The sequence below is a fragment of the Episyrphus balteatus genome, chromosome 3 (genome assembly GCF_945859705.1).
Source record: "Episyrphus balteatus chromosome 3, idEpiBalt1.1, whole genome shotgun sequence".
In the NCBI taxonomy this organism is placed as follows: domain Eukaryota; kingdom Metazoa; phylum Arthropoda; class Insecta; order Diptera; family Syrphidae; genus Episyrphus; species Episyrphus balteatus.
This window is the reverse complement of record NC_079136.1, coordinates 51,703,360-51,725,988: the sequence shown is the minus strand read 5'-3', so window position 1 is coordinate 51,725,988 and position 22,629 is coordinate 51,703,360. Positions and strand designations below refer to the sequence as shown.

The 22,629-nt window shown below is 32.1% G+C and overlaps 1 protein-coding gene across 6 annotated transcripts in view; it reads right to left on the bottom strand.

Moving 5' to 3' along the window:
• The window catches only part of LOC129914814 (protein roadkill), a 270,121-nt gene that overhangs the window by 1,255 nt on the left and 246,237 nt on the right, over positions 1–22,629 (bottom strand). For all 6 annotated transcript variants that reach the window (XM_055994221.1, XM_055994219.1, XM_055994220.1 and 3 more), the window contains 5 exons: positions 22,245–22,392; positions 4,677–4,798; positions 4,448–4,609; positions 2,721–3,016; positions 2,450–2,628 (listed from right to left, as the gene is read on the bottom strand). In XM_055994221.1, the coding sequence (XP_055850196.1) occupies positions 2,450–2,628; positions 2,721–3,016; positions 4,448–4,609; positions 4,677–4,798; positions 22,245–22,322 (837 nt within the window). In that variant the 5' untranslated portion in view covers positions 22,323–22,392. The remainder of the gene's footprint in view (positions 1–2,449; positions 2,629–2,720; positions 3,017–4,447; positions 4,610–4,676; positions 4,799–22,244; positions 22,393–22,629) is intronic.

Sequence of the window (22,629 nt, the reverse complement as noted above, 5' to 3'; positions counted from 1 at the left end):
TGTTTATAGTCATTTACTTTTGAGACTTACTGGCAATAAAAACATATAAGAATTCTAAAGAATTGACGTTGGAGTTTATATGATAACCAAAGAAGTAAACAAAAGATAATAGCAAAAAAGTTGTCATACGAAATTATTCGTCAATTGATTTTTGTTTAGGACATTGATCTCACTTGGAAGTAAAATAAACCATTTTGAATGTCAATCATGTTGGTTTTATTAATAAATACTTGGAAGAAGTATGGAATATGGCAACTACTTTTGGTAAAATTTTGGATTAGATCTCGAAGTTTTCGTCAGGACGAGCACGAAATAAAGTAGAAAAGCTGTGACTTTATCGTCTTCTTTTTCATTATGAAGATGTTTTTGTTATTCTAGCAAGTTTAAAAAATTAGAGACTTCATTCAAATCAAAAAACTTCTTTATTTTTGTTGTTGGGAAGACATAAAGGAAGATCATAATCTTCTGACCTATTAGGATCTACAAAATTCGGGTTCCTGAACAAAATTCAAGCCTGACTTCCGGAAGTCAAAACTCCTCTTGCATTTTAAACCATCAAAAATGTGTAAAAATCAATTTCGAGTCGGGCAGATAGTAGAGAATAAAAAGAAAAAAAAAAACTAGAAAAAATTAGGGCTATCCTGAATAATATTTCCTTGAGAATGTTTGTTTTGTTTCAAAAATGGCAACGAAAATGATCCTGAAAAATTTACTGTCATTTCATACGATTTGTTGTTCATTGAAAACAAACTCCAAAGAAGATAGGTCACGTTCAGGAAACATTAGGGACTTAATATTTAGTCAACGGAAATTTAGTAAGATGTGTAAAACGAGCTAGGGATATTATTCTCTACCAACTTTTCAGTCAACTTTCCAATAAAATTGCCTGAATGGAAAAGATTATTTTTGATAGCTAACCAATCAGGTACTCCAAAATTTACTAACATTTTAGTTCCTAAGGTTTCTGAACCTCTGCTCATTCACGATCGCCAAATGAATTCCGGGGGGAAAAAATATTCCAAGGAAACTTAAATCCCCTGAAGATTCACGATCTGAACTAGTATTTGCATAGTTCCAATTTTCACCTACTTACTTTTTATAGAGCAGGATAGCGAGAGGGTAGTAGTACAACAAAAAACAAACGTATTTCAGTCGAAACTCGCTATATTTTGGAAATGAACCTCAAGAAGGTTTACGATCTTGAATGTTTCAAGTTTCTTTGCTGACGATGGTGGGTTGATTTTTTAGAAAGTGATAAGCGCATAGGCGCGAAAAGAAAAACACTGAACTTATGCTGTACATTTTCTGATCCATAATCAAATCATATTAAGTTTCCATACGTACGTCCTTTTCTTAATTCGTTTTTTTTATTACGAAGCTGTACTCTAATCTAGAGTTAACTCAAGAAATTATTTTTGTAAACTTTGAGTAATCTCATGTGATTGAGTTTTAGGAGTTAACTTGCAGGTTTATTTTGATATTGAAATGATTTTCCAAAACTCAGGCTTTAGAACTAACAAAAAATTAAACGTTTTAAATCTATAATCAGGCAACTAAATAAGTTGTACTATATTTTCTCATGTTGCATGCCTTGTTGAAAGGTACTTTAATCGTTCCTAGGAACTCAAAAAGATGAACAAAGAAATCTTTATGTTAGGTTTGATTTTGGAGTCAAATCCCTCGTTAAATTATAAGTTTTTCAAAAATATTCTGTTCAATGAAGCTTACTGTTCGGAACAAAAAAAAAAAAAACAAAAATATTTCCTGGTCAAGGTAGTTTTCTTTTCAGTTTCGAACTGTTTTGATCATTGACGGTGTCTGAAATAGTTTAGACCTGGAATTTCTGTACTAGATTTAAACAAGAGATTAGAACAAATACGAAAAAAAACATTGAAATGTGTTTATTGAACCTATTCTGTTCTATTTCTTTGCCTTTCTTCTAATAGGAGATCCATAGTCTTAAACTTGAAGTGATGCAGAGACCGATTTGAGAGATTTGAGGCAGAAAAACCAATATTCAAGGCGGATAGGGGTTTTTTTTGGTCTGTTTTGGATTTATGCTGATTTATGACTTATGCATTGGATCAAAAATGCATCTTTTTGCCAAGTTTAACTGGATGAGATGTTAACTCTGAAGATTTAAATAAAAAGTAACGGAGGAGTGTTGTAGTCAGATCGACTTGGCTGATGGTAATGAACTGAAGGAAATTAGAATGGTAGTGTGGCCGTGCCCACTTAGCTCATGGTTCGAATTCAAACATATAGAACCCAGAATTGAAAACAGAAACCGTTTTCGATAAATTAATCATACAGCCAAAAGCTCATTTTTTTTTTTACGAAGGAACTAGCGAAATTCTTTTTAAAAAGCAAATTAAAGACAAAACGAAATAATCAAATAAAATTCATATTTTCTGTTACTGTTTATTACAATTGATAGAAAAAAAATTACCTTATCAGCAGCAGCTAAGAGATCATCGGCCATTTTTTCCAAATTGGGAGCCTTCCCTGTATAGATGAAGCGTAGCATTTCTTTTAGTACCTCATGATCAACATCTGTTATGGCTACTCGATTTAATTTACGCTCCTCCATTTCATGTTCAAACATCGCAGCAAAGACATCACTTCGAGCTAGCAACGGGGCAAACATGTCAAAGAAAAGAATAAACAATTGACAATCATTAAAACTTTAAGTTCTTTTTTAAAATCATTTTATAACTTACCCGCTAAGATTGCTTTATGCGCTTGAAATTCACGTCCACCGACCGCCAGTGTGACATCACTAAATTTCTCATTATCAAATAGATTACCCAAATCTTCAGAGAGTTTACATTCGGGAACTTTGAATTGTACGATATTACTTTGACCAGAGATATTAACACTATCAGCTACAACGCTAACTTCACAAAAAATTGTTAATTTATCTTCTGGCAGGAGACCGTTTGCTTCGTCCAACAGAAAATCTCTTCGGATGAATTTTTTAAAGCCCCAATCTTTGCCTTGTACGAAACGGTAAGCTCTGTAACAAAAAATCAAGACAAAATTAATATCATGGAAAATAACAGTCATTCGTTCGTCCTCGTCCAGCAGAGATTTTAAATGCATTCATCAAAAAGTCACTCTTCTCTTTGGAAATTTGCATCATGCAAAAAAGTACTCAAGTTAACTCAACTGATTCATGGTTGTGTGTATGTGCTTGGAGCTTGGTAACATTGACTGACAGCCTCCAAACAGAATAATAAATTCAAAAATATACAAAAGAAAAAAAAAATCATTCTCTCTCGCCATTTACGTTACAAAGGCTATGTACTCTGGTTAACGTTTTTGACTTAATTTCTTTTGAAATTCAGTTTGAGATGTTGATTCTTATTAAAAATCGATTTGGTTATAGTTTCATAGCAGGTTGTGATTTTTTTTTTTGGGTTGGAACGATATTCAGATGAGCATTGTGGCCTTGAAAATTAAGGTACTAGGTCTGGAATTGTAATCGGTTTTGATGCTGATTTTTATTCAAATTTATGTACCTACTTGGTTGAACAATTTTGCAAACTTTAAAGAAATTTCACAAAGTGAGATCTGAATTTGAAATTTCAGTCAAGGACATTTTGCATTTAATAATTCATTAAAAGGGCATTATGAAAATGAAAGGTTGAAAAAATTGAAGGGTAATGCAACTGGCTATTTCAATTGACCAGATAAAAAAGTATGAGCTTACTTAAGATTGTGGGTCTTTTCAAGAAAACATCATTTAACGTTGGGGGGGATAAAACGGGTACCTTTCCAAGAAATAAGCTCATTGTTTTCAGGATTCTGCCCAAAGAAGCAACAATATTTTGCTTGAATGATCCGATCTCCATGAAATTGTGTCCGGGCAGAAATCTGCTCGGAACTCGCAAAGAGAATTAATGTCCAACGAGCTTCTTGAAGAGAAACTCCAAGGAAGTCTGTGGGATCTTCAAGTCTTTCGTAATCTGCCTGCTTGGTTTCTAAATCTCTGTTCTAAACTGGCTACTTATGTACTATTTAGGACCAAAAATTCACAGAAAAGCTTCCAAGAAGAGTTGGCCTTTTCCGAGTTTTTCTTGTCTCGGTGCTTTTGATTGGTATCCACTAAACGAGATCATTAGATCACTGAAAAGACCAAATTTTAAGAATTCAATCTTAAAAATGGAATTTAAAAGTAAATGTTCTGTCCTGTTCTGAACACAGCTACTGAATTAAATTCAAAATGGCGCATATTTTGATAGATCTTCACTTCAGTTGTCATTGTTAGACAAGTTCAGATTTATGAAATCTCAGAGATTTTTTTTTTTTGTTCAGATTGCTGAAACATGGGATTTCAGTTAAATGTTATGAATTCTTACAAAGAGATAATTTAATATGATGAATGCATATCACTGTTGTACGATTTCTGTTGATAAAAATAATATTTTTTTTTTTTTATAATTACCTCTGTGATTCCATTGCTTTGGTTTCTTCTCGTTTAGCATTTAATATAGAAAATTTAAATTTGGCTCTTACTTCTGATTTATTACACGATACTAATAGTAGATATAGGGATAAGTAATCTTTGCTTTCTTCATCTAAACCTTTTGGATTAACTCGTAAACACCTTAAAAATAAAGAAATATTTATTAATTTTAATTGAAAATTATTTGTTTTAAATTTAATTTTCTTACCATTTTAATTTGTCATTAGCACCCGCGGAGAATGTGGATGATTTAAGGACTTCGCCCATTTCTTCGCGGCAAAAACTAAAATTATTTATAGTCCACATATAGCTGAATTTAACCACTTTCACCTGAAATTGTAATAAAAGAGAAATTATTATCTGTTAAAAATGTGCTCATACAAAATAAAGTTTTTAGAGAAAATTTTAAATAATAAACGCATTTCCCACTTCTGAAATATATGAATGTCAGAAACACTCTTGCTTGACAAAATATGGCTAATTTAGAGTTCGGACTTTGAAAAAATGCTAGTATCTTTTTATGGAATCTGACAAATTATATCCAATTGTCAGTTGGAATGTGCGCCAATGCAATGCAAGTTTTGCCAAGCAAGTAGCAATACATTCAAATGTTAGTTCCCACTTCAGATACCTACTTGCTTTTGTACTTGACTTGCATGCAAATTTTGAAGCCCATAGAAGAGTACTTTCTCAAGCAATTTAGCAGATTGTCAGTTGGAATCTAACCCCGAAGAATTGCATGCAAGTTTTGCCAAGCAAATAGTAATACATTCAAATGTTAATTCACACTTGAGTTACCTACTTGCTTTATAATTTACATGCATATTTTGAAGCAAATAGAAAAAAAAGTAAAGAAGTCAGTTTGCTTGCACGTTAAAATATTTCAACAATATTCATGCAAGTTGTAAATAAAAGAGTAAAAGAATGATTTTCTAAGTCAAAAAGTTTCAGTGTTTTGCTACTTGCTTAGCAAAACTTGCACAATTAGGAGCACAGAGGGAGTTTTGACAGTTTCTGTCAAATCAAACAAAACCGTTAAAATATTTGAACCTGCAAGCAAGTTGGGTTGCAATTACAAAAATCGAACGAAAATTTAATGGAGGCAAGTTAAAAAAAAACAAACTGGTAAATGTAATATTAAAAACCAAGTTAACTGAATATTAATTTCTGCATTAAATCAATTGAAGGGGGTCGGGGATATGGAAAGGGAGCTCTAAAACTTTAATTTTAAGATTTTAAAGCATTTTTAACTTTTTTAACAAAAGATTGCCAGGAAACATTTCTGACAGACCTTTAACCTCACATAAAAATTTCACTCAATTTTCTAACAACTATTTTAAACATTTGCAACAAAGTTTATATGATCAGGAAATAGATAATATCTTCCACGATTATAAACAAAAACAAACAAAATATCAATTCAATGAATAATTATCATCTAAAGATTGATTCATTAGCCATAAATAAATTTTAATTACCAAAATACAAAAATATTTAACATTCTGGTATGCCAAATTAAAATAAATATTCATTTAACTTACATCAACATTTTTATACAAAAAAAAAAAAAAAAGAGAACAAAAAAACAATACATAAAACTCTCCCTTTGGTTTCACTTTAAATACAATTAAAAAATAAAAATCGTTTCACTTCATGCCTATTGATCTCTGAAGCTGAACTGTTTCTTTCTCTATATTTTTGTATACTCTGTGGTAGTTATTATAAACATTTTCAATATACAAACGATCTACCAGATAAAGAGAAATTTTTTTATTTTCAAAATTTCATTATAAACTCTTAGATAACCAAAAAGCTAATAAAACAAACACAAATACACTCTCAAAATGCCAAAGTTTTCTTTTTTAAATGAAACCAAAAAGAAAAAAGATCATCAAGTGAAGGGTGATTAAAAACAAAGTTGCGCGCGCAAAAAAAATGTATTTAAACCTAAAAGATTTCAATTACAAACAAAAAAAAAGATACAAATTGTATCTGTACAAACTGAGAGCACGTTTGCTTTCATTTTGTTTCGTTGTGTCGTCGTTCCCTTTTAAGCTCCCCCGCTGCGACACTACTTCGGCAGAGCATATCTATGAAGCAAGCAACATTTATTGCATAATTCAAAAGACACAAAAAATGACGCTTAAATGGAGGAGTGTAGCAACATTTTTATGCTGATCACTCTGCGATGCTGCTTATGATGGTTTTGTTGTTGTTGATTTTTTGTTAATCTAGCCAAGACAGTCATAGTGTCTATGACGATATCTATTTCTATATGTTGCTAGCAAGGAAGGTTTATTTCTTCACTCGTTTTTTGTTTTTTCTATAGATAGATACTTTTTGAAATGAGCCTGTCTATGATCCATGGAGATTTTTACGCAATAAATTCGCAGTGCGGTGCTGTGCCGGTGAGATATGTATACCTCACCATCACCATATCAACCAAAAAAGCCATGTGCTTAAGAAATTAGACATAAAGGCAACACATAGATTTGTGCCTATACTTCAAGCTCGTTTTTATCGTCAGTAATGGCGATGATGGTGGTGGTATTGGTTTCGGTACAACTTATAACAAGGCTTTCAAAATAGTTTTGCAATCCTTTTGACATTTTTTTTCTTTTTTTTTTTTTAATTTTTAAATTTTCAAACAGCAATAATGTGCTTATGCTTATACACGACTTAAAAGTTGGTGTAAGCGTGAGTGATGGATACGAATGAATTGAAGCAAAAAAAAAAAAAAAGGGAAAATGCTGCAACACGCCCGAAAGTAACCACCACCGCCGCACCATGTTTTTGCTAAAAGGAGACTTTCACTTTGTTTTCTCTCCCTTGCCCGCTAATGTCGCCGTTGTTGCTTTATTTAACTCCTTTTTTTGAAAATTTTGGACTTTTATTTATTTTTGTTTGCTTTCATGTCAAAATGAAAGCAATTTATTTGACTGATTGATAGTTTTTTTTTTTGTGTTCGGTTTTTATAATTCAATTGAAAGTTAAACGAACGCTTTCATTCCTCATTATATAATGAACTGTATGGATTTTAGTTCGATGACACAAGCGCCATCTGTATTAATGGCAGTTTCAGATCGTCGTTTTTTGTGGGGAAAATACTCTAAGATTGACAGATGTCATTCTGAATGTGATGTTTTTTGGAAATTAGAATTAACAATTGTCCAGACAACGAAAAATGTTAAGAACCTAACTTCAGGCAGTTTTATCTGTCAAATCATATGTGTCATTTTATTCCGTACTGCTATATTGTGTTTATAAAGTTACATGTATTTAATTTCGTTCAGGAAATGTATTCTACAATGTATCAATACAATTTATTTGTTGACTTTCATTGTCTGTACGTGACGCATCTCTGTTTTTGTAAGAAATTCTGTGTCTTCGTGGATGATAAGTGATGTCTTCGACTAATGCAATCTATAGAAATTGCTTCAAACAAGATTTTTATATATGAACAATAAAAAGGTAGGTTTGTCCGTACGTGACCGAATTTTTTTCTGTACGTGACGGTGTTGGCTGATTTTTCGAAAAATGGCTTCAAACTTGTAGACAACGAAAATTGTCTCAAGTTTACTGTGAATAGGCCCAAAAAAGTCTCCACTGTTTTATCAAAAAGGCGTGTTCAGCGAACTGACAAGTTTGTGACCAACAATAAATACACGTTCTAAAGCTGTCATTTTGCGACATAATCTTATACAAAATTTTTATGTTAACCCGGCAAATAGATAAACTCAGCCCCAGTGAACCCAAGAGGTAGGTTTGGGAGACGCCAAAATCAAAATCCCGCATTTCGATTCCGAAAGTAATAGAATTTTTTTCAAAATGTCTCACTTGGACAGGTGACAGCGAATAGGGCTGCAACAAATTAGACCTCAGTTTATTAAAGAGGAAATTTCTTAGTCAGTCACAGTTTTTTTTATCCTGGTGATCCAGAGTTAACTCTTCAAAATTGTTGAGTTTGCTCAGAGTTAACTTTACTCTAGTACAAAATCCAGGCTTAAAGTTAAATTTAATCCTTTACTTAATAAGTATTTCATGAAATAACTCTGCATAAAGAATCAACTGTAGCAGATGTCTCATTAGTCATTAATAAGAAAAAAGATACTATCCAATCGGTCAATAAGCAGACATTATTTGTTAAGACCCTGAAGCCTTATTTTTTATCATTGTTATTGTATCCAATTTTCAATAATTATTACAACGTGAAAATTCGTTTATCGTCTGTTGCAAAAAAAAAAAATAACCAAATTGTTATTATGTTATAATTTGCTGCTTTCGATGAGCAATCTCACACCTGCTGTTATCCAATATCCCCACAAATTGTACTAGTACCTTTCTGAAACACAAAAAAAAAAAACATCTTGTGCAAGGTTTTTACTTTTACTGTTACCCCACAAAAATTGGAACACTACACCATAATTGAAAAAAAGGGTCCCCAATTAGTTCTCCTTTATTATTATGTTTTCTTTTTTGGTTCAATTATAAAAAGATAAATTATTATGGAGGGATATCCTTCGCACGCGATATTATAATTTGTTTTATATCAGAAAATACAACACATGGTAGCTACTTCAATTTATTGTATACATATATCTTTAGTTCCACATTTCACTATACTCTACTCAATTGAATATTTATTCCAATTTCTGCATTACTTATTTTCCTTCCATTCTACATACAGAAGCACTATAGCCTTTAAATTGTGAGCTAAAAATAAAGAAGAAACTTTTTCCTTTTCAGCAAGAAAAAAAAAATGTCAGTGTGTTCGTTTTCTCTGTTTTCTCTCACAATCTCAAAGTAGTAGTATTGATGTAAACGAGAGTATTGCAAGCAAACATGATGATGTTGATGATGATGATGATACACCTTGAAGAAATCTCCAATGAAATATAAAATACAAAAAATCAAATGAAGGCTGTCCCTTCACTTCGATTCAATGCAAAATAAGTAATTTATGCGCAGAGGTAGATTTTGTTTCTTTTGTATTTCTGAAATTTTTTTGTTGTTGTTGTTACTTTACCTTCCATTGCAAATTTTTTCAATGAAACTTGAGATTTTTACAAATCATTAATCCAACATTTATTTGGAGACATTTAAATTGTTTGTATATTATTTTTGGAATAGATTAAGCTTCTATTTGATCCTTGAACAAATATCATTTAAGTTTCTTTAAACTTGTCTATAGTTGTGTGTCATTGAATCATAGATTAGGAAATATGCTCTAATAAAAAAAACCACAGAGAAATAAGTCCATACAAAACTAGAAAATCTCTGGACGCTCATTTTGTGGGACTAGATATATGCCTCATGTTTTCTTAAAACCCCATTTAAGTATTCACTTATTAGTATACTATATATATACTATATTAGTAATAATCTAGTATTTTTTTCGCATGTAGATGACAGTTATATCGATTTCTAGTAAAGAACTCATGACTCCTATTGCAAGATAAATGAACACGCCCTTTTACAAAAAGAAAAAAATTATAGAATCAAACTAACCCACATTATTTCTTCTATCGCTTAAAGGGAGTTCACATTTTTTCAACTTCTTTGATCAGATGTCTATGAATGAAAGTGATCTGATGACACTAGCAGCGTTTTTTTTTATGTGACAAAGATTTCAAGAGGAACGATTATAAAATGACAGTACAAAGCGTGTTTGTTGACAGTGACAGCTCGCTGAAAATGTAATAAATTTCCTAAAATATTAAGTTAAAAGTAGTAAAAACTAGGTGGTATTATTTTTGGCTAGAAATATACAAAAATCTACTAGAATATGAAAGCAAACAATTGTAAAAATATAAAAAAAAAACGTACTAGAATATTAACCCAATGTACTTGAATGAAATAAAATGTGTCGTATATTAAACAAAGAATTACGAAATAAGTTGCAATAAGATTTTTTACCATGTGTCAAGTTGTGTTTTAAAACACTCATTGGCTTAATAGTTAAAAATAAACAAATTGTACTAGATTATTGAATAAAACAGAGTGCAAATCTGAAAAGTGAAGGTTTTTAATCAAAATGTTTTTTAATATAAATTGAACTAGAATTTCAGTCGAGTTTGGCGAAGGCAATTATAAATTTGCTCAAGTAGAAATCATTAAAAACATAAGTTTAATAAATTTTTCATTAAATTTCAGATTTTGTACCCCCAACAAAAATTGATAAAGTAACAGATTGAAGTCTGAATTCATTTCTATAGTCTTATTTTATTGCAATTGCTTATTAATCTATATGACCTTTTCACAACCATTTCAGTATGATGAATTACGTGCTTTTACTCTTGACAATCATATATAATTGCTAAACTAATATCTCAATTAATAATCTCACTCAAATGACATTAAATTCAATATTTTCTCAATCATAAATTAAAAATTATAGACATACAAATATGTATAAAACATATAAATGTAACAAATTCTTTAACCATGTTAACCAATTAAATTCCATAACTCACGCATAGCCTTAATCGATTAAACTTCATATATATTTTTATGAGTGGCAGTTAATAGAAAATAATTCATAACCATTTCCTTACATGGGATCATCATAGTCGTTGTCGTCGTAACCCCATATCATCATCATCATCATCTACTACATCATCATGGTTTAACATTCTAATAACTTATATTGACCTAATTAGGTAGTCATTGGATGGGAACTATCTCTCTTTCTATTATAAATATACGCAAAAACCTTGGATACCAGATCAATCTTTTTTTTATTTGTATTATGTACTCGCGCATAAAAGGTATAGGTATTCAAAGAGAAACGCTTGAAATACAATTTCTCCTTCATTCAAATCCACATTTTGAATAAAGTTACGAGCAGTTTTTTTTTTTTTATTTTGGATTTTTTTTTTTTTTATTGAAAAGCGAATAATGTGCCAACAGTTAAGCTCGGGTCACTCTCACAATATACAACATGTCGTGGCATCGGTAACTAAACTGCTGCTGCCTGCCACACAAGGCGGTTGATTTATTGAATTATTTTTTTTTTCTCCTCGCCATTGCCATACAAAAATATACAACATCGAATGAATCTTTTTCCCTCTTTCAATGACGATGATGATGAAGAAAGTACGGAAGTGGATATAAACATTGTTTTTTTTTCTGACTAAAATGTGGTCGATACGAATTCGAGTGTGTCGTCACGAAGAAATGTGGGCGGAAAAATACACCATAAAATGTCCCTATAAGAGAGTAATACAGGCCATCGACAATGAAGAAAGGTCCACCCTTTCTAAAAAAAAAAAGTATCCCCAGAGTATATGCAGAAGACCTCATCTACATAATATTGACTCAACGAAAGATATAAAAGATGTATCTTAAACATGATTAAAAAACAACAACAACAAACAAAAAAGTACCAAACATATATTTTTATAGCACGATTATATGAAATTTCTTGTTAAAATATCTCTTGACTCGCATTTAGAGTAAAGTTTAAGGAAGAGAAATGCATGCGAAGATACAAAACAAACACAAAAAAGAAACAATACTTATAACAACAACAACAATGAAACTTCATTGTTTGCCTCGAGTTATAGTTAGTTTTCTTGTTGTTGTTGTTGTTTGTATTTGAAACTTATTCGAAGGTGGCGGTATCTTATGTCGTAATACATAGCAATGAACATTAAAACAACAACAACAAAAAAAACGTATTACTTTCCAACAACACAACAAACTGTGTGCGGTTTTAGACTTAGAGATGGAGCAACAACGACAACGACGACGACGATAGCCACTCTCTAGAAAGTGGAAAGTATCCATAGTTTGAATGAAAATTAATTGAAGGAGAAAATACGGATTTTTAAATGCAGCATTTTCACCATCATCATTATTATACTACTATTGACTGGGAGACTCTTTTTCTTTTCTATTTTTTTTTTTTTTTATGTTTTATTGAATTAGATATTGATTTTTTGGATTTTCCTTGACACTATTGAATGTGATATAGTTATAAGCGGGTGAGTATTGGAATATACATTGGAATGTATCCGGAGAAAATTCCGCTTAAAAATTCTTGTAATCCTTTCCCGAGTTTGATTATGGGTGGAAAAGTGCTCAAAAATAGATAAAAACAATAATCTATTACTACATACCTACCATCTACGAATTATATTCTCCTCTGCGTTTACTTTTGATTTTTTTTCTTGTGCGATCGTCTTAATGCCGCTGAATAATCTTTTCCTTTAAATAAACACGCCTTTCATTTTCCATACCAAAATGACAAAAATGTCATTGCATTTTCTTTTAAATGAACACGACTATTTTACCATCTATCAAAATGACAAACGTCAGTGTGAAAATTACAATTTGCTAAGCTAGGTTTGTTCGATTGAAGTTTTAACTAAAAATCAGTTAAGGTTTAAACACAATGCTAAAATTTAATAACTCCGTTTTTATTAAGCAAAAACAAGCTTCTGTTATTTATTTGATACTTTTATGTGATACTTTTATGTGTTATGTGATTTGAAGATGCGCAAGATGAAATCGACGTATTTTTTTTTTTTTCTTTTTGCATAACAAACAATATTTCAAATGAAAACATCAAACCATGAATAAAACGTAATTAAACGTTTAATAGCAATTTCAAGCCAAAAAACCATGATAAAACCTTATTAAATTGCTTTGCTGTAATATTCTGTTTGACATTTAAAATCGTAACTTTCTTATCTGCCATCTATAAAAGTGTGGTGAAAAATATTATGTGAAAACAAAAAAAAAAAAAAATTGCCCAGCATGACAGTCACACCCGTTGAGAGAATAAGTTTATGTGTCATTGTCCCTAAGTTCAATGGACATAAGTAAAAAAAAAAAATATCCTCCAAAAAAAAAAAGAGAACAATTTGTAAAATAGACTGCGGCATGTCAGAACCCCAGAATTTCAAAAGAAGCACACACTGTTTGATCATAGGTAAATGACCAGATACAGATATTGTGTAGCAACAATATTTTTTGGGACTTTATTTTTATTTGTTTACATATTAACCAAAAATAATAAAAAAAGGCAGAGGACCAGTTGAGAAACCAAAAAAAAAAAAAAAATGAAATAAAAATAACTTTTTTTTTTTTTTTGTTTGTAAGGGAATTGAACTTGAAGTTATTGGATGATCTGAACAAGGCCAAAAACGTTGTTTGTTAGCTGACTATGTAGATGGTTATGGTATAGGGTGAATGGTTGGTTGACTGTTTGGTTACTTGTCTGGTGGAAAGGCCACCGAACGCATGACGATGATAAAGGAGCTGGAAGGTAGGCAGTGGCAGTCCAGACCAGAGTGTACACAGACATGCTGGTTTGTATGTTCTGGCTAATATGTCGTTGTTTCGTTTTCTTGCATCGCGCAAATCGTATCGTCTGGGCCTGTTATACTACTGCTCCTGTTGCTGCTCATCCCTATCTCATCAGCTACTAATGCCTCATGGATTATACTATTGCGTTCTTGGTGATATGGTTTGATTCTACTGCCATTGCCACGCAACAAAGTCGTACGTTAAACTCAATTACTTTGCGCCACCTCTTCAACGTTCTTGTCTCCACGACCATCGACCGGAGTCGAGTCCATTCCAAGACGATGCCGACGACGATGACGACGCCAGCCGAGGAATATAGCCATGGAGAAAGATGCCTTTGCTAAGCAATCGACTTGCTAAAGAGTATAGAGCTTCTTCTTATGTTTTGTTTTATTTTTTTTTGTAAATTATAGAATACGAAGACGAAAGAAGCAGAAGACATTTTAGAATTTCACCTTGGAATACGCGTTTATTGAACTGCCCTGAACGTTTGAGACATGATAATGGTTATGGTGATGTTTGATGTTCACGACGACGACGACTATACGAACGATGAAGAGATGACGACGAAAGCGATTGTTGTTGGAACTTAGTATAAAGACAACGACCGACCGACGCGACGATATCGTCGAGGGGGTGTGTTTTGTTGAGAATACATATTTTCAATCCAAAGGAAGGTTACTAAACTAAAAATGCGTCTATCCTTGAGAGAGGTATATTTGCTGCTACTTGAGCTTGTTATAATATTATATTTTTGTTTGAGAGAAAGAGAAACAAGGTTGTTTTGTGTCTGTCTACGGCCTTGGTAGTTCATTATGAACTTTTCGGATCACCATCACACCACACACCTAACTCACATATGAGGTCAGAGATTCATCAGACATTTGTATTCAATATGGTAGAGATAAACTTTGGAATGTCAATGTCATATTAACACCCAAGTTTATATATGTGTTCTTGATAATAATGGTAATTTTTTTTTTGCATTTTTAACTAGCTCCTTTTTTGGTTGTCAGATAAATTGTTCTTTATTTGACAGCCAAATGTCAAGTTAATTTTATTTATATTGCCTGTAAAAGGTGTTAAATTGAGTATGAAGTATGAATCTAATTAATTTTGACAGATGAGACCGAACTCACCACACATGTGTCAAAATATATTAATTATTCCAAACGAATTAATTTTGAATGCGTGTTAAGATTTTGGATGAAAATGAGAAATTTGGAATCGGATCATTTGGAGGATGTTATGCTTAATAAGAAGAAAAAAAAAAATGACAGTTGTGCATTCATGAAATGTAAACACAATAGGAGTTGACAGCAGGGTGGAAATAATACATTAATTTGCAAAAAAAGAGGTGTGGTGAATAAATGTAAATTGATATATTTGGCAGCTGTCACTTCACCACAAGTGTAAGCAAGTGCCTTAATTAATAACCATATTTGAGCAGACATAATTGAGGGCTGGTGAGTAATTTTAAGTGGGGAAATAACTCACAACTTTAAAAAAAGTACAGATGTGGTGAATATAAGAAAAATAAATTAACTAACAAGCGATGACGTTTATCTGTCAATATAAAGGCGGATAAAATAATGAAGTAAACGATATAAGACGCAAATAATTGCTTAGTTAATATTAAATGTAATCTCTAATCAAATGTCAATTTAAAAGGTAAACAGTCATAGGGATTTAAATTGCTTTTCAAGAACATATTACATTTCCAGGTAGTAACTTAAATAGAAAACCCCACAGATGCCGGATGAAACTTTTAGATAACACATATTAAATAATACTATTTAATAACTTAATACATTATACAAAACATCTCTGTGTCTATTGAAAAAAAAAACTTCCATCAATAAATACACAAGATGAACGTTTATCAAATTCAAATTAATGTGATGAATCAGACAATACAAAAAGGCAACATCATTGTTTGATTTTGTAAATCAACACGAGAATGAGTAACACAATCAATTTAAATATACATACGATTATATTGCTTAGGGTGTTTTTAAAGAAATATAAAAAATAAAACCACATCACATCAAGTGTCAATTAGTTTGTCTTGATTTTTTTTTTTATATTCGATCTTGTGGTAAAGGTTCAAGATCATTTTCTAATTATCTAACAAACTTGAATTGTTTGTCAGAAGTAAAAAAAAAAAAAACACCAATATGTGAAATATTTACGGAATTCACAATGTAAATTTCTAGGTTCATCATGAACAGGTAGTTTTTGTTTTGAAAAGTCAAATTAAATGTCATTAATTTGTATTATTTTGACAGGAAATGGAGTGGTAAGTATCTTTTGAAAATCGTTAGTAAGGTACTAGTAATAATTTGTCACCTCCTAAAGGAACAGGTCTAACATGTTTTTTTGTTTCTGTTTTTCTTTACAAATCGCTCTGTACTTTGTTTCATTTAAATGAACACGGCTAATATAAAATATTGATTCAAATGACATCTGCCAATGTGCAAATGACTTTTGTAAAGCTAGGTATGTTTGATTAAAGTTTTAACGAAAATCTTTTAAGGTTCAATCATAATGATTTATATTTTTAACCAAATTAGATTTTGTTTGGCAAATCTATAAAAATTCAACACGCAGCTGCGGATAAAAGCAAAAGTTAAATAGCTCACCACTAGCTTCCTGTCTAAAGCATTTAAAGTCACAAGATTTTCGTTTCATAGGTGACTTTATTATGTTTATTATGATTGAATTTGACAGTTCATTACTCTTAATGTCTAAATTCATTTAAAAATGGCTTTATACTGTAAGAACTTAATTTCACCACACTTTCAAACGTCCACGCATCTTCACTTGGACCGGAAATCTATTTGAAATTTACTTTTAAAAAATATCTTTCATTTATTTCTCAAGTCATCTCAAATGAGAAGTGCCAATGAAACTGGATATACTTGAATTTCTCCATTTGAATGAAATCAATGATATATTGTAGTGTGTGGTGAAGAAGACGCACAGAATGTACAATTTTCTAATGCAAAATCTCAGATCTTGGCAAAAGAATTACAAGAAAAAACAACTATTCCTCTATGTGATTTTGCATGTGAAAACTTTTCCAACTTCCGCTTTGTACAAAAAGAAAAAAAAACAAAATGAAAAGCAGAACACATCAAACGATAAATTCAATCAAATCCTATAAGACTCCAATAAAACTGTTCACTTACACAGTCCAGTGAGTAAGTGAGTAGATGTGAACACACAAAAAAGAGAGAAGCCGGAAAGGTTATTGAGTTTAAAGAAAATTCTTCTTCTTTTGCTGATTCATTCAGAAAAAAAAAGAAGATTCAAAGACAGAGATACACGCAGATACAAGAATGATTTATTTAAACAAACAAAGAATTCAGGCAAAAGTAGATTTGGAGCAACTGTAATATTTAACCATTTGAGAGTTCTTCTTTTTGTTTGTTTTAAATTGTCAGTGACCTGCTTGCGCGAGAGACTTGTATAGTTGAAGAGCTCAATAAATTTCAAAAGAATCTTCATCTTCATTTTTGTTGTTGTTTCTTCTACTCTTACTCACATCTTTTGTATCGTCTTTTTCCCATCTAATTTGTAAAAAAAAAAAAAAAACCTAGCACAGGTTATTTCCATTTATGGCAAATTCGCTGCGTGCACGACATTGAGATTGAGAATGATAGCCATTTTTCTAATGTAATTCTTGAACATCACCGCAAGTCGACCGCACTGATGCCTCTTTACCATCATTTTAGAATCATTGGAACGTGGGCAAAAGAAGAAACATACTCGTAAATGGGAATACTACGAGCGTATACACATAAATGTGTCCCTGTCCAGTTTTGCGCGAGCTAGCTATAGGGAGTTACATCGTATCTATGTGAGATCATATATTTCATTAGAAAAGACGTCTTCGGGAGTGTATAGAGTAGGATTTGGGTGGAAAAGGATGAGATTTGCTAACTCTGCGCACGACCATCCGCAGCAGCAATTGGGGAATAATAATATTTTTTTTTTTGTTGTTGTTATTGGTTTCCTCGAATCGCTCTGCTAACTTATTTGAATGTTTTTTTTCTGCTGTTCCCTTCTCACTTTATGTCGCTCTTGCTGTGGATATGGTTCGATGATCCCCTTTAAGCGTTTGCACAGAGAGTCTAACTAACACGTTCAGTTCAATGTCCTCATCCCAGCACATTTACTGCTGCGGTAGATGGGCATTTTTCTGACCGACCAACCAACAGAACACAAAGTAAAAGAATTATACTTCAGCTGCAGCTCTGGCTTCTGGTGATGGCTTTTTTGAGAAAACTAAGGGCCATGAGAAGAAGCGTCATCGTCATTGGTCGTCCGTCGCGCGGAGAAGCCTATTATGGGCACCATTAGAGGAGATACATATAATACTCCTCACGTATGTATGAAAACATCGCACACATAATATCCCTTGTCGGCACAGGGCGGCACAGTGTACAGCTCACAGAGTAGGGTATTAGCTATACTTCTGGCCTGGCCTGAGTCGTTCTCCTCAACGAACGCTGCTGCTGCTGCTGTCGTTTTCTTTTCATCATTCTTTGGATTTAGTTTGGTTGTGGTGTGTATAGAATATCAATACCTTGGGAGTTTTTCGGCTTTGGCTTTTGGTTATAGAGAGGGATTCTCATAAACGTTTTTTGCATTCGAAATAGGATTGTTTGGTTGCGGCAAACGTTATTCAAGCACAATGTGATGCCCCATCATCATCATCGTCATCATGAGTTTGTGTATAGTATAAATGCCCTTGTCGTCTCCTCCCCAAAATCTTGTTTTTTTTTTTTTCAGTTTGTGGGGGGATTTTATGGTGTGCCTATACTCGTGTATAGAGTGCGTTTGATGCGGCATCACCCAGCACCACCAGCAGCAGCAGGAAGTTTTGTTGCATGCGCAATGGATTTGAAATGGCTCTGATGCTGGTTGGTATTGAAGTCTTTTTTTTGGGGAATTTGTATGTGTATGTGTTTTTGTAACAAAGTGTAATCTAGAAATAAATAGATTTTCTGATTTTTGTTTTTTTGGAGACAATCCAATATCTAGATTTGATGCACTCTGTTATGTGTCAATTGGAAATGATTTATGTACTGCATTGGGTGAGCATTTATACTTAAATGCAGAACACAAACAAAAAAATGTATATATTTCTATTCGATGTAAGAGCATTTCTGTATAATGCAGACAAAATGCACAGTGATAAATGTGAAGCGTCCCCAAAAACTCATACCACACCATCAAAAACTCATGCAACTTTGAATTTAAAGGCAAATTGATATGGATTAGTTTGACTTTTGGTATTTTTAAGTTTATACAGTGTGGTGAATTGCCATCGAAATGCAACTGTGAGAGTGAATTTGATCAAAGTTTGACATTTGTTTTTATTCACCTCGTATGTCAATCAATATCATTTAAAATGTGAGTCTGATGAGCAAGTTTTCTGCAATCAAGTTTCAAGTGCATATTTCTCATTCACAGTTCTTGATTCATTTGCGTTTAAATTTTGTTAAACGATTCATAGTAAGTTTTTGACATTTCTATATTCACCTCGCATATGTCATTGAGTGAGCATTCCAAAAACTCTCAAACTTCTATCACTTGAAACTCAATGTCATGTTGATAGAATCTACCATGTGACCTGTGGTGAGTTTTATGTTCATATCACAAATTCTATGTTGGTCATTTTGTAATCGAGTAATAAAATATTATGATTGTCTTGCTGTTCTAAGTCGTGTTTAAACAGTGTTAAAAAAGGTTGAATTCGATCAAAACAGTGTTTGACACCTCTATGTTCATCTCGCATGGATTCGATCGAAAAGAGTGTTTGACACTTCTATATTCACCTCGCATACTCAAATATAATACGAATTAAAAGATAGATTTTTATATACAAATAAACGCAAATAACCAATATCGTATTTAAAAACCAGTTTCATTTACTTAATACCCAAAAAAGGTTGGTGTGGTGAATTTCAATAATTTGACAGATTTATACAAATTTTTTTCACTATAAGTTGAATTTACTAAAATTTTGACAAATTGAAGTGAGTGAACTGAAAAACTGACAGAAACAAAACAAAAATAAACTACAAATTGAAATGAAATCTCAAAAACTACTGAGCAAATGCGCTAGTTGACAGTGACAGAATGTATCAAGATTTGTAAACAAAAATACAAAAAAAAATATTTTTAAATCGTAAATAAAAATTTAGAGATATCTACTTTACACAATAAAAACGTAAAAACAAAAAAAAAAAGGTCCCCGAACTTCCCTCATGTCGGTCACTCACTCTAAGAGTGCCCCCCCGTCACATTTACTCGTTGCATGCACTTAATTCCTTTTCCTTTGCATGCTTATGTGAATAATATACGATAAAGGTATATTTAACCACCAGTAGCAGAAAGAAAAACACAACCACTGGGTGTTGTAAGCAGCAGCAGTGTTTTTTTTTTTGTTTTTACTGGTTATTGCTCCTCTCGATACATTATGAACTCAAATTCACCACATTTGAGCACATTGAACGAGAGAATTGTGACTTGCATTCTTTACAAACAAAAAACAAAAAAAAAAGTTCTGTCTTGAATGAAAACAAAACAATACGTCAAAATTAAGGGACATTAACCGTCACAGGTTTGGGTGAATCAACGTCAAAATCAAAACCACAACCAATATAGGTATGGTGGGCGCAATGACCGCACTGTGAGATGCCCATTAAGAGCCCAAATTTATGAGCCATCGTGATTGAACTTGGGATTATAAGAATATGACCGCGACGAATAGCCGCAACAGTCATTGATCACATTGGACGGGACGGGAACTTAATTTTTTATGTACATATGTATATAAATCGGTAAGATAATTTATGCAGTCTCGCACCAGTCACAGTCGGTGTGTTCAGTTTTGTGATCTTCTCTCATTGCTACTCCCTTATATACAATCTATTTTTGTACTAAAGATTAGAATCGTATTCAATCTTTTTTTTTTCATTTGTGCTGATTCATATATAGTCTCTAATTGATACAAAATAACGATTCACAAAAGAAACAACAAAAACTAAACAAATAAGCAGATGAAGAGAGGAAAAAAAAACCATTGAACTATACTCGGAACTAGCCAAAGTCAAGTGCGTACATTCTCAGGGTTCTTGCAGCCAATGCCAAACGGTTTTTATTTTTTTATTTTTTTTTTTTCATGCCCGCTCGTTTGTAGTTTTGCTTCTTTATACTTTAAGTTCCTTGTTTTTCCCCACTTTTTTTTTGAAATTAATTTACTTTTAATAGAGTAGAAGTGGAAGTAGAGAAGAAAATATAGCAATAAAACATGTGTGTACACCATTTAGTACATTTTTAGTACTTTTTTTTAGATTATTACATTTTGTCAGATTACTGTTATTAAATGACAGAAGAACAGTATGAACGGAGGATAAGAGAGCAATTTAATAAACAAAAACACATAAATAAATATGCTCAAGGTTGTTTCAATTATAACTAAAATGCGTGTGTACTAAAAGATTAACGCACCTTGAACCGTGTGTACACACATGCCACCACACTCTATACAAATATAGAAAAATCAATTATACATTGTTTTTTATTTCTTCGTTATTTTTCAAATATTTTTTGGCTAGTTTATGGGAATTCTAAAAGCAGATGAAAAAAAAAACAAACTGGAAACACAACTTTGGGCAAAAAAAAAGTAGCAGAATATTGTAGTGGAGTGGGTGGTCCGCGTCTGTTTTTGGGTTGGTTTATAATTAGATTTATTTATTTGGCTTTTAAAATTGACAGCTTTTTAGAATGGCTATTAAATATAAGTTCATTTATTATGGAAAGATTTTTAAGCGTTGGTATAAAATATTCTCAAGGTGAACGACCGTTAATTAATAAAATATAACCTTTAACCAGAATTTTTTTTTGTAAAAAAAAAAAAACAGAGATAGAATAGGGCGTTGGACTGAAAGTTAAGAACTCTATTTTAGCCTTGAATTTGCGTGATTCACGTGTGTACGTTTTTTTTTTGTGGAAGGAGATATTTTATCATGAGTTGAATATTTGTATTGCGATATCATAGAAAAAATAACGCAGTCAGAACTTTGACGTTTGTCAAAATATTATGTCATGTTTTTGAATAAAGTTAACGTGGTAACTCTACCCCAAAACAAAAGTTCATTGATCAAAAGATTTCTTGTTATTCACATTTTTCCTCTGTCACAACACAAAGGGAAGGAAAAAAGAGAGGCCAATAAAAAAAAAGGCATTTGGGGTAAATGGCCCCAAAAGAATATCGAATGACAGTTTCCGCTGTCAAAAGTTATTCGTACTTTTTTTCTTCTTTTACAATATTTTTTTGACCCGTGACATTTTCAGTGTGGGAATGTGAAACTTAATACTTGCAGTTGATATCACCATTGGATGAAAAAAAAAAACTTTAATAAGGATAGGTAAAATAACAAAAACTCACCTGAGTGTAACACCAATTTTCAGCAACTGGTGTATTAACTTCCGCTAAAGGCGGTGACGGTACACGACTAACCGCCATTGTACTACTTGATGCGTGCAGGTTAGATGTTACTCTAGCAGTTTGGCCTGCCTGGCATTCGTTTGGCAATCTGAAAAGATACGATAAAAAAATGATTTTCATAAGTTATGACTGACGTTAGGATAGAATTCTAAATTTTTATATGTGAGTATATGAGACTGTGGGAGGGCTGACTAATCGAGAAACTAAAAATTAAGTTGACAAAATATATACCATCTTTTCATATCGTGCAGATTTGATAATTTTGATTTCATGACTGGCAATGTCAAATTGACATTTATATTCACCTCGCACACTTTAATGTCAA